This window comes from Coenobita brevimanus, chromosome 20 (assembly GCF_032717465.1).
Source record: "Coenobita brevimanus isolate Jiangsu-jjx chromosome 20, ASM3271746v2, whole genome shotgun sequence".
Classification (NCBI taxonomy): domain Eukaryota; kingdom Metazoa; phylum Arthropoda; class Malacostraca; order Decapoda; family Coenobitidae; genus Coenobita; species Coenobita brevimanus.
This window is the reverse complement of record NC_136973.1, coordinates 3810001-3821377: the sequence shown is the minus strand read 5'-3', so window position 1 is coordinate 3821377 and position 11377 is coordinate 3810001. Positions and strand designations below refer to the sequence as shown.

Here is an 11377-nt window from a genome sequence, read left to right as displayed (position 1 = left end):
CCAGCCGATTTATTTTGCACATTATAACTGAGAAGGCATCAAAATATTATGAGGCTTACAAACCAATTCAGATGGGAGGGAGACAAGGGAAGGATTAGGTGGGGAAGAAGGAGGGGGATTAGGGAAGGATTAGATGGTGAGGAAGGAGGGGGATTGGGGAAGGATTAGGTGGAGAGGAAGGAGGGGGATTAGGGAAGGATTAGGTGGTGAGGAAGGAGAGGTACAGAGGAAGGATTAGGTGGTGAGGAAGGAGGGGGATTAGGGAAGGATTAGGTGGTGAAGAAGGAGGGGGATTAGGGAAGGATTAGATGGGGAAGAAGGAGGGGGATTAGGGAAGGATTAGGTGGTGAGGAAGGAGGGGGATTAGGGAAGGATTAGATGGTGAGGAAGGAGGGGGATTAGGGAAGGATTAGGTGGTGAGGAAGGAGGGGGATTAGGGAAGGATTAGGTGGGGAAGAAGGAGGGGGATTGGGGAAGGATTAGGTGGGGAGGAAGGAGGGGGATTATGGAAGGATTAGAGGGTGAATTTAGTACGAAATGACTGGAGCCTTCATTTCGTAGCACCTCCTCCTGATTGATTTATTCTGTACAATTAGGATTAAGGTGTAATGGACAAAATAATTCACCAAGGAAAATGTGTGACGGATCCGAAATGCCACTTGGTATATGGCTGTGTAAAGGCCACGTGATCAACCTGGGACTGGGAGAAAGACCTTCCATCTGAGTCTTTGTTGTGGGAAGTGACGTCATGATTACGTCATAGTCACGTGATGAAACGTCATATCCCTTTACCTGTGTCTTTCTCCATGCCCCTCAGATCATCGCTCATTGTCAATACTTTTTTTTTCCTTTCTATCCTTGGTTTTAGCTCAGATTTATATATTATTTTCACGGTCTTCGCTACATACAGCTCCAGAATTACTACTATGCTGTTTTTGCTCTAACTTGGGCCAGATTTTCGCCCTTTTGCAGTTTCTTTCACGTAACTCAGTGGCAGAGACAATGTTACTGCTCTACATCATTTCCTTAGCACTTCCTCGTGACTAGCAGCGTTTTCTCGTCATAACTCAGCACTGAATATGGAGATAGGGCAAATTTGAGCCAAGTTAGAGAAAGAGGAGAATAGTTGTGTTGTTATTTGCTTTCGTTTGATCTCCTTTGTATCTGGTGACTCGTGGCAACTCAATGTAAACAAACTGCCCACGAGACCAGTTGAAATTGGACAGTTGTTGGGGTAACCGTAGTGATTATTTTCTCTTTTTATGGTCCAAAATACTCCTTCAGACTGTGATGGTATGATTTTTCGTTGCATATATAGCGATACAGATACACATATGCCCCATTCACCTTAACCTGGCACAGATTTTCGTCCTTTTGCAGCTTATTTTACGTAGTTCAGTAGCAGAGAAAGACAGCGCTTCGGCTCAGCATCCTTTCCGTGGCACTTCGTAATACGCGCCACATTCTAGTGTTTATCTTTCTCTACAAATTGGTGTTCAAGATTTGGAGGGTGATTTTAGGCCAAGTTAAAGTGGAGGGAGTATAGTTATGAGTGAGTGATGATCTTGAATGAATATAATACCGATTTCGACTTTGAAAATGAGTCATATCGAGTGGTATTTTATGAACTCAGCCAGATGTATGCAGGAAGAAGGTTGTGTTGTTGTGGTGGTGCTCGTCTGAACGTGAACCCAGTGGACTGCAGGACGTGGATGAAGGTTAGTTTTGTGTGTGTGTGTGTGTGTGTGTGTGTGTGTGTGTGTGTGATGACGTTAAATACTACTATAAATTGGATGGTTTTTATGCCCATTGAAAAGAAGGGTGGCTAAAAATATTGGGAACAGTTTATTATTATTATTATTATTATTATTATTATAAACTTGTTAACTGTTAAATGTTTTTTTTTATTAGTATATTTAGTGATGCATTTAGATAATACATAGTGATTCACTCTCTCTCTCTCTCTCTCTCTCTCTCTCTCACACACACACACACACACACACACTCATCACAACCACCCCCTCACACTCACTCAACCTCCAACCTATTTAAGGAGGAGGGTGAGGGCAAGGGTGAGGGTGAGGAGGGTGAGGGAGGTCAGAGCAGAGGGCGAAGCTAGGTCACAGAGGTCACGGTCAGCGATGGGGTCACAGTAATCACTATTGCAGTAACAGACAGTGGAGTCGTCAGTCATTTCGAAGCACCCCGTGGTCTGGCTCGTCAGGGTGCAGCTCCGATCCACTTGAGGGCTTCGGTTCTCTAAATGTAAACAAAGAGAGGTGAAGATTAGAGATTTCGGCCTTTCTTGAGATCTCGGCGCTTTGAGGTTAGGATTATAGTTTTCGGTGATGCGATGTAAAGTTGAAAGCTAGAGAGTTCGGTTCATATTCATTCCTCGGCTCTCTGGACGTAAAGGAAAGTTAAAGGTTGGAGATTTCGGTGCACCTGTTTCCTATTTATGCTTGAATAACTTAACACCCGCCCTAGCATCCACACCCACACCCACACAGACTCCCTTCCCACACCCACACCCACACAGACACCATTCCCACAACCATATATATTCCCTTTCCACACCCCACCCATATTCATACTCACATATACACCCTTCCCACCCACACAAATACCCCCCCTCCCTCCCACACCCACGCCCATATCCATACCCCTACAAAATCCCTTCCTGCACCCACACCTACACACCCACACCATCCCAAACAAATCCTCTTCCCTCCCACACCCAGACACTTACCCACACCCACGCGCTCTTTCCCACCCGTAGCCCCACTCACTCTCCTTCCCACACCCACACAGACCACTACCCCTCTTACTCTCACATCCATTCCCACACCCAAAGCCAAACCCACACCCACACAAACCCCTCCTCTCCCACACCCACACAAACTCCTTCCTTCCCACATCCACACCCACACCTACACACGCTTCCCCACCCCATACCCATTCCCACACCTATGTCCACACCCACACCAACCCCTTCCCTCCCACATCCACACCCTCCCCCTCCCCACATCCACACCCACACCCTCCCTACACCTACACCCACACCCACTCCCCCTTCTCTCCCACACCAACCCAGTTCCTCCCACACCCACTGCCCCTCCTCTCCCACACCAACCCAGTTCCTTCCACACCCACACCCTCTCCCACCTCACATCCACACCCACACCAACCCCTTCCCTCCAACACCCACACCAATCCCTTCCCTCCCACACCCAAACAGCCCCTTCCCTCCCACACCCACAGCCACTCCCCCTCCTTTCCCATACCCACACCCTCCCCCTCCCCACATCCACATCCACACAAACCCCTCCCCTTCCACACCCACACAAACCCTTCCCATCCCACACCCACACCCTCCTCTTCCCCACATTCACACCCAAACCAATCCTTTCCCTCCCTCCCACACCCACACACACCCACACCAACCCCTCCTCTCCCACACCCACACCCACACACCCTCCCCCTCCCCACATCCACACCCACACCCACACCCACCGCTTCCTTCCACACCAACCCACCCCCTTCCCACACCCACACCCTCCCCCTTCCCACACCCACACCCTCCCCTCCCACACCCACACCCACACCCACATACCGTAGCAAGTAACAACAGTGGCGCAGGAGGTGAAGCAGGACGTGGCAGGGGTAGAGAGGTCAACTTCGGGACAGTCACTGCAAGCGTAGCACATTTCACTCCCGGTTCCTAGGCAAGGTTAGGGATTAGAATATTAGTGCTTGTGTTCTAGGTGATGTGGATGTCTTAACTCCTCTTCCCAGGCGATTTATTTTGCATGTTATATCTGAATATTTTGATGAAGTTTGAACTTTGTGTGTGTGTGTGTGTGTGTGTGTGTGTGTGTGTGAGAGAGAGAGAGAGAGAGAGAGAGTTCGCAAGTTATATCCGAATATTGTGTTGAAGTTTGTGTTTGTGTTTGTGTATATGTATGTGTGTGTGTGTGTGTGTGTGTGTGTGTGTGTGTGTGTGTGTGTGTGTGTGTGTGTGTGTGTGTGTGTGTATGTGTGAGAGAGAGAAAGAAAGAGAGAGAGTAAGAGAGAGAGCGTGTGTGTGTGTGTGTGTGTGTGTGTGTGTGTGTGTGTGTTTATGTATGTATGTGTTTGTTTGCTAATATCGCCATACTTTCCATCAATAATGAACAGAAGGACACCAAGATTAATGTGCAAAATAAATCGCTAAGGAAAAGGTGTTAGGGAATATCCAAAGCCTCTTACAAATGGCCCCTAAATGATCGTATAACTAAAACTGAGTCCGCTAAGGTGTAAGGAAAAGCATAGATAGATAGATAGATAATTTATAGTCTCTCTCTCTCTCTCTCTCTCTCTCTCTCTCTCTCTCTCTCTCTCTCTCTCTCTCTCTCTCTCTCTCTCTCACCTGCATCCCACGTTAATGAGTAAGGAGGAAGGAGGAGAGGGAGAGAAGAAGGGAAGAAGGAGAGGGAGAGAAAGAGGGAAGGAGAGAAGAAGGGAGGAATGGGAGGAAGAAAGGAGGGAGTGGGTAGAGAGTATGGGAGGAAAGGAGAGAGAGGGATGGAGGGAGAGGGTAGGGAGGAGGAGAGAGAGGATGTGGCAGGGAAAGAGGAGGAAGATGTGAGTGATAAGGTAGGGAGTGTGGGAGGGAGAGAGAGTGAGAGAAGGAGGCAGGGAGGAGGTGAGGGAGGGAGGGAGGGAAGAAGGGTGAAAGGGAGGAAGAAGGGAGGGAGTGGGTAGGGAGTGTGGGAGGGAGAAAGAGTTAGAGAGAAGGAGGAAAGGAGAGAGGGAGAAAGAGGGCGAAGGAGGAAGGGAGGAGGAGGAGAGAGAGGGAGGGAGAGGGGAGAAGAAAAGGAGGGAGGGGAGAGGGAACGAAAGTGGGAGGGATGGAGGGAAGTGAGTGGGAGAATGATGACAAAAATCTGAATGGAAAGGATGTCAGTGTTTGGTGAGAGAGAGAGAGAGAGAGAGAGAGAGAGAGAGAGAGAGAGAGAGGGCTTAAAAACTAGGACTTACGACTGTACCTGTATAAGAATCGATGTGTTTACCTGTATGAGTGTACCTGTATGAGTGTACCTGTGTGAGTGTACCTGTGTGAGTACCTGTGTGGGTACCTGTGTGAGTGTACCTGTGTGGTGTACCTGCATTTACCTGTGTGGAGAAGTATCGTCATTATCACCATCATCATCATCATCTTCACCATCTTGACTCCTAGGACTGCCATGGTCACTCTCAATTACTGTACACCTGTTAGAGACAAAAAGTGATCTGTTACACACAATAATTACCCTACACACACCCTATACACCCTAAGCATGCCCATTTACACACACACACACACACACACACACACACATCTCACAACCAGCTCACACCTTTCAGTACACCTGCGACGGATGAAAGAGCGTCACATTACATACAACTTGCACACACACACACACACACACACACACACACAAACAAACACAAACACAAACACAAACACACTCCAACACCCCAATCTCTCTTCGTGAGCGCAAGTTTAATGAGGAGAGCAAAGAAGACGATAAAATAAAAGACGACGCTGTAAGAAATATAACAAAAATAATAAACACAAGCTCTAACATTCTTAAAACTTACCCCTAGAAAGAAAGAAAGTGAAAATCTTGGCCGAGAAGCGAAGGAGGCGTTTGCTGTCTTTAGGGATGCGTGAGGATGAATGAGAGAGAGTGACGGTGTGACCTCTCTGATAGCGCTTGTGTAGGTGTAGGAAGGTGAGTAAGTGTTCTCTCTCTCTCTCTCTCTCTCTCTCTCTCACCTGCGTCACTTCCCCATCAAAGGTATCCGCCAACAGGTAAATGAATCAGCATAAATGTGGGCGAATTTTATCAGGTGTGAAAGAATGATTAATTAATTTCTCACCTGCGTAGTCGAACAGGTATGCGGGTGTGGGTGTGGGTGTGGGTGTATGTGTGGGTGTGGGTGGGTTGGTTGTGTTTGGGTGGGTGGATGTTTGTGTGGGTGTTGGTGGGTAGTTGTGTATGTGTGTGTGTGTGTGTGTGTGTGTGTGTGTGTGTGTGTGTGTGTGTGTGTGTGTGTGTGTGTGTGTGTGTGTGTGTGAGAGAGAGAGAGAGAGAGAGAGAGAGAGAGAAAGAAAGAGAAAGTGAGAGAGAAAATGAGAGTGGAAGAATTGGATGGATAGTTGGATAGATCGACAGACAGAAAGATTGATAGATAGATGAATTATATGTATGTATTTAAATAGACAGATAGATAGATAGGTAGATAGATAGACAGACAGACAGATATTCAATAGTAACTTAGATATTTGTTTGTCAAGTTCTCAGTATTTACGGATATTGGAGAAAGATTTTTACCTGAGTGAAGAATTTTGACTTATTTCCGGTTCGTAATTAACCTGTCAGAGAACACAAGAGGCCGCAATTAAGGTATCTGTCTACCTGTCTATCCGTTTATTTTTCTGTCTATCTTTTGGTCTGTCTGCCTGTCTGTCTATCTATCTACCTGTGTATCTATCTATCTATCTATCTACCTGAATATCTATTAGTCTGTCTAACTTTTATCTGGCACTGCAAACTATGGAGATATCGAGAGGTATTCATCTATCAGTCTATTTATCTATCCTGCTATCTATCTGCCTGTGAGTCTATCTATCTATCTTTTCATGAGGAGGTGGCCCACATAGGCATCTAACTACCCATCTATCTATCTGTCTCTATCTTTCTATCTACCTATCTATCTATCTTTCCTTGAGGAGGCGACGCACAAAGGTATATATATCAACCTATCTATCGCCGTCCCTGTCTATCTATCTATCTATCTTTCATGAGGTGGCCCGCAAAGGTATATCTGTCTATCTATCTATCTATCTGTCTATTTATCTTTTGCCTGACGCCGCATTCTGTGAGGGGACTATCTCAAAGGTACCGCCCCAGCAGATAAAAACACTGATATGAATGGTAAGCTATGGATGATAAGGCTATAGAGATTAGAACTAACTCTCTCTCTCTCTCTCTCTCTCTCTCTCTCTCTCTCTCTCTCTCTCTCTCTCTCTCTCTCTCTCCCTCCCACATATTCAATTTCTCTTTCCTCCCTCCCTCTTTTCTCTCTCTCCCTCCCTCCCTCTTCTCCACTCCTCTCTTCCCTCCTCCCTCATTCTCTCCCTTCTCCTCCCTCCCTCTTACTATCTCCCTCTTTCCTCACCCTCCCTTCTTCCTCCTCTCCATTCTTCTTCCCCTTCTTCTTCTTCCTCATCGTCTCCTCCTCCTCCTCCTCCTCCTCCTCCTCCTATTTCTTCTTCTTCTTCTTCTTCTTCATTTTCTTCACCATCATCTTCACCATCATCGTCATCATCAATATCTTCTACTAGGAATAATAATAATAATAATAATAATAATAATAACAACAATAATAACAACAATAAGAGTAATAACAATAATAATAACAACAATAATAATAATAATAATAATAATATTAGAGTGGATAATGAAAGCTGTTTATATATGTCTGCCTTTATTACTACAGATATAATTACTGAGACAAAATAAGCGTATTATGGGATATACTTTCGCTCATTAACATCATCATTAACATCATTATCATCATCATTATAATTATCATCGTCGTTGTCTTCATCATCATCATCATCATTATTTTTATTCATCACTGTCATCATCATCATCATCATCATCCGCCTAATCGTCGTTCTTGTCATCATCTTTATCATTATTATCATCGTCATCATCATCATCATCGTCATCATTATCACCGTCATCATCATCATCATCATCATCATCATTATCTTCGTAGTATTTGCCCTTGTCATCATCCATCATCATCATCATCATCATCACCATCATCATCATCATCATCATCACATTCATTTATAAGCCCAGTTTCGACCTCATTTCAAAGGATCAATTTTCAATCTATATTTTTTAAGAAGCCATCCAATTTCCAAACCATTTTCAGAACTTATAATATATTTTTCTTCCCATTTCCAAAACTGAGCGATAGATTTCGAAATTCACTTATTTTTTCATATATATATTTACTGTATCTTTTAAAACAGCTATCACGTCATCTAAAACATAGGTATTTTTTGGGGTGGATGAGGTATGTGTGTGTATGTAAAGGGGTAGGTGTGTGTGTGTGTGTGTGTGTGTGTGTGTGTGTGTGTGTGTGTGTGTGTGGTTGGGTGGGTGGATAGGTGTGGGTGTGTGTGTGTGTACAACCATACAGGGATTTTTAATAAGCTAAAGGGTGGAGAGAGAGAGAGAGAGAGAGAGAGAGAGAGAGAGAGAGATCAGAGAGAGAGATTGAGAGAGAGATCTGAACCATAAATATTTTTGTCTGTATATCTATGCAACCAAAAATGTTCCCAAATCTCTATACACCCATATATATAAACTTTCCTTCTTATTTTTGAGTCCTATGTAACTCAAAATAATACATAAAAATAATAATACAAATTCATAAGCATATTTTGTATCTGCATTTGTCGACCAGAATTATTTTTGTAACATATATATTGATACAGATATTTATTTATTTATCTACTTGCTTATTTTTATGAGAGAAAGAAGGAACCCAAGGCCAGGAATCCGAAAAATTGTTCCCTCAAAGAAAAAACAAAGATAACAGAGCCAAATTCAAGATCCATTCATATCTGTATGTGCGTAGTTTTGGACTGAAATATATATGTGAAAATTAAATATATAGCCATACACGCCTATATGTATTTCTGCGTATATTATGTAACTATTTTTCTGTATTTTATGTAACTCAAATTTCCCCTCATCTGAATCCACATCCATAGACTGAATTATTCCTATAGGCTGTGTGTATTATGTAACTGAATTTATACACCATACTGGCACATATATATATACATTATTTTTCAAGATGAACAGAGAATAGAGGACGAAAATAAAAACATAAACATTCCTATAAACACTCGTATAGACAAATTACAAAAAAAAACTAAGATAAACAAACACAGATGAGAAAATAACACAAACATCCTTATAAACATTCCTAAGAACAATTTGGCCAAAAACGAAGGAATTTATTAACATTCTTATAAACACAAAATAAGGAAATTAATCTATATTCATTTTTAAAAACGTTCGTAAAAAGAAATTAAGTAAAAATAAATTCATTAATATTCTTATCAATATTTTAATCTGTCTTCTGTATGTCTGAAATATTACTTTAAGTAGATATATATTCTGGGTAGATATTCCTCTTTTTAGGGGTAGATTTAGGGGTACATGACCAGCCTTTGGGGTAGATTTAAGGGTAGATGGCTAACCTTCTTCTTATTGGGGTAGATTTATGGGTACATGACCAGCTTAGGGGTAGATTTAAGGGTACATGACTAGCTTAGGGGTAGATTTAAGGGTACATGACCAGCCTTAGGGGTAGATTTAAGGGTACATGACCAGCCTTAGGGGTAGATTTAAGGGTACATGACCAGCCTTAGGGGTAGATTTAAGGGTACATGACCAGCCTTAGGGGTAGATTTAAGGGTACATGACCAGCTTAGGGGTAGATTTAAGGGTACATGACCAGCCTCCATTAACCATTTAGGGATCGAACCTCCTTTCTGCAGAATTTTAGGTAACAAATAACGTCATGGGGGTGAAAGGGCTTTGGTTTTTCACTAGACACCAAGGAGACGCAAAATTCTTCTCTTTGCGTTAAAGGCTGGTGATTTTAGCCAGTATTGTCTCTCTCTTTTCTCTCCTAGTTAGTTTCTCAGGTATTTGGGATATTATTATTATTATTATTATTATTATTATTATTATTATCATTTTTTTTATTATTGTTGTTATTATTTTCATTATTATTATTATTATTATTATTATCAGAAGAAGCAACAGCACTCATATTATTATTATCATTATTATTATTATTATTATTATTATTATTATTATCATTATTATCATCATCATCAACCACTGCAGGACACACGCCTATCATCCTTGTTTCCACTTTACTATTTTACCTTTAAGAAATTCTCTCTCCTCTTCTAGTTAGTCTCTCACACTTTTTAGAAAATTTTATTACCTGTTTCAGTCCTATATATACCAGATGATTTTGTTCACACTCCTCTCTCCTCTCCTAGTTAGTCTCTAATTTATTTTCTGAATATCCCCATGCTTCTTTGATATATATTTTTTCTGTTTTTTTTAAAGGTAGGATATTTTAAAGTGTGTGTGTGTGTGTGTGTGTGTGTGTGTGTGTGTGTGTGTGTGTGTGTGTGAGGGAGACAGGGAGACAGATACACAGATAGGGAGATAAATTGATAGAGATTGACTGAGTGATTGACTGATTGAGACAGAGAGAGAGAGAGAGAGAGAGAGAGAGAGAGAGAGAGAAAGAGACAGACAGACAGACAGAGACAGAGACAGAGACAGAGAGACAGACAGACATAGACAGAGACAAAGAGGGAGAGAGAAAGAGAGAGAGAGAGCAGACAGACAGACAGAGAGAGACACAGAGACAGAGAAATATACTCCAGCAGATGAGAGAGAGATTTAGCAGCGAAATATGAATATATATAAAAAAAATCCATATGAAAGGAAAAGTCAAAAATATGTGGCACAGAAAATAAAAAATAATAGAACTTGAGAAACAGAAAACAATGTGGAATAGAATGATAAAAACTGGGATATTATGAAGGGTAATGAAAAATAATATACACAGAAAGAGATGTTAGGTGGCGAGATGGATGAACTGATGGGTAAATAGATGAATAATTAGATAGATAGATAGATAGGTAGGTAGGTAGGTAGGTAGATGGACAGGTAGGTAGGTTGGTAAGTTGGTTGGTAGGTAGGTAGGTAAGCAGATAGATAGATGGGTAGGTAGGGAGGGAAGGAGGTAGATAGATAGATAGGTAGGTATGTAGGTAGGTAGGTAGACTGATTGATAGATAGACAGATAGATAGATAGGCAGATAAATAAATAAGTGAAAAAAAATACCCATACCATTGTTGTTACCACGACCTAGCCAGGAGCCCTAGGAATGTGTAGAGCTGAGAGAGAGCTGAGGGGGGCCAAAACACCCCTCCCCAGCCCCCCTCAGGCAGCCCCCCCTTCACCTGCAGTACCTGGGGGGGCGCTCTCTCCCCCTCAAAAAACAGATGGCCGATAATTTTAACCAAAGAGATGTAATAGGCCTCTCCTTCTCCCTCGTTATCTCTTTCCACCTCCCCTTTCCTCCCTTTTATCAGTTTCTCTCTCGTATACGTCTCCCCTATTCCTTTTTCACCTCTCTCCCATTTTCCTCCTTCCTTTTCCTGGAACTGGGTGCTTCCTGATGCTTTTCCTGTGCCAAATTCCTCATTCATCTCTCTATCTATCTTGC

The 11377-nt window shown here is 42.6% G+C and overlaps 1 protein-coding gene across 1 annotated transcript in view; it reads right to left on the bottom strand.

The window, feature by feature from the left end:
• Positions 1 to 2186: 2186 nt before the first annotated feature.
• Positions 2187 to 11377, bottom strand: part of LOC145391841 (desert hedgehog protein-like) — a 26696-nt gene continuing 17505 nt past the window's right edge. The window contains exons 6-7 of the mRNA XM_080266329.1: positions 5155 to 5250; positions 2187 to 2259 (exon numbers count right to left, since the gene is read on the bottom strand). Of these exons, the coding sequence (XP_080122455.1) occupies positions 2187 to 2259; positions 5155 to 5250 (169 nt within the window). The remainder of the gene's footprint in view (positions 2260 to 5154; positions 5251 to 11377) is intronic.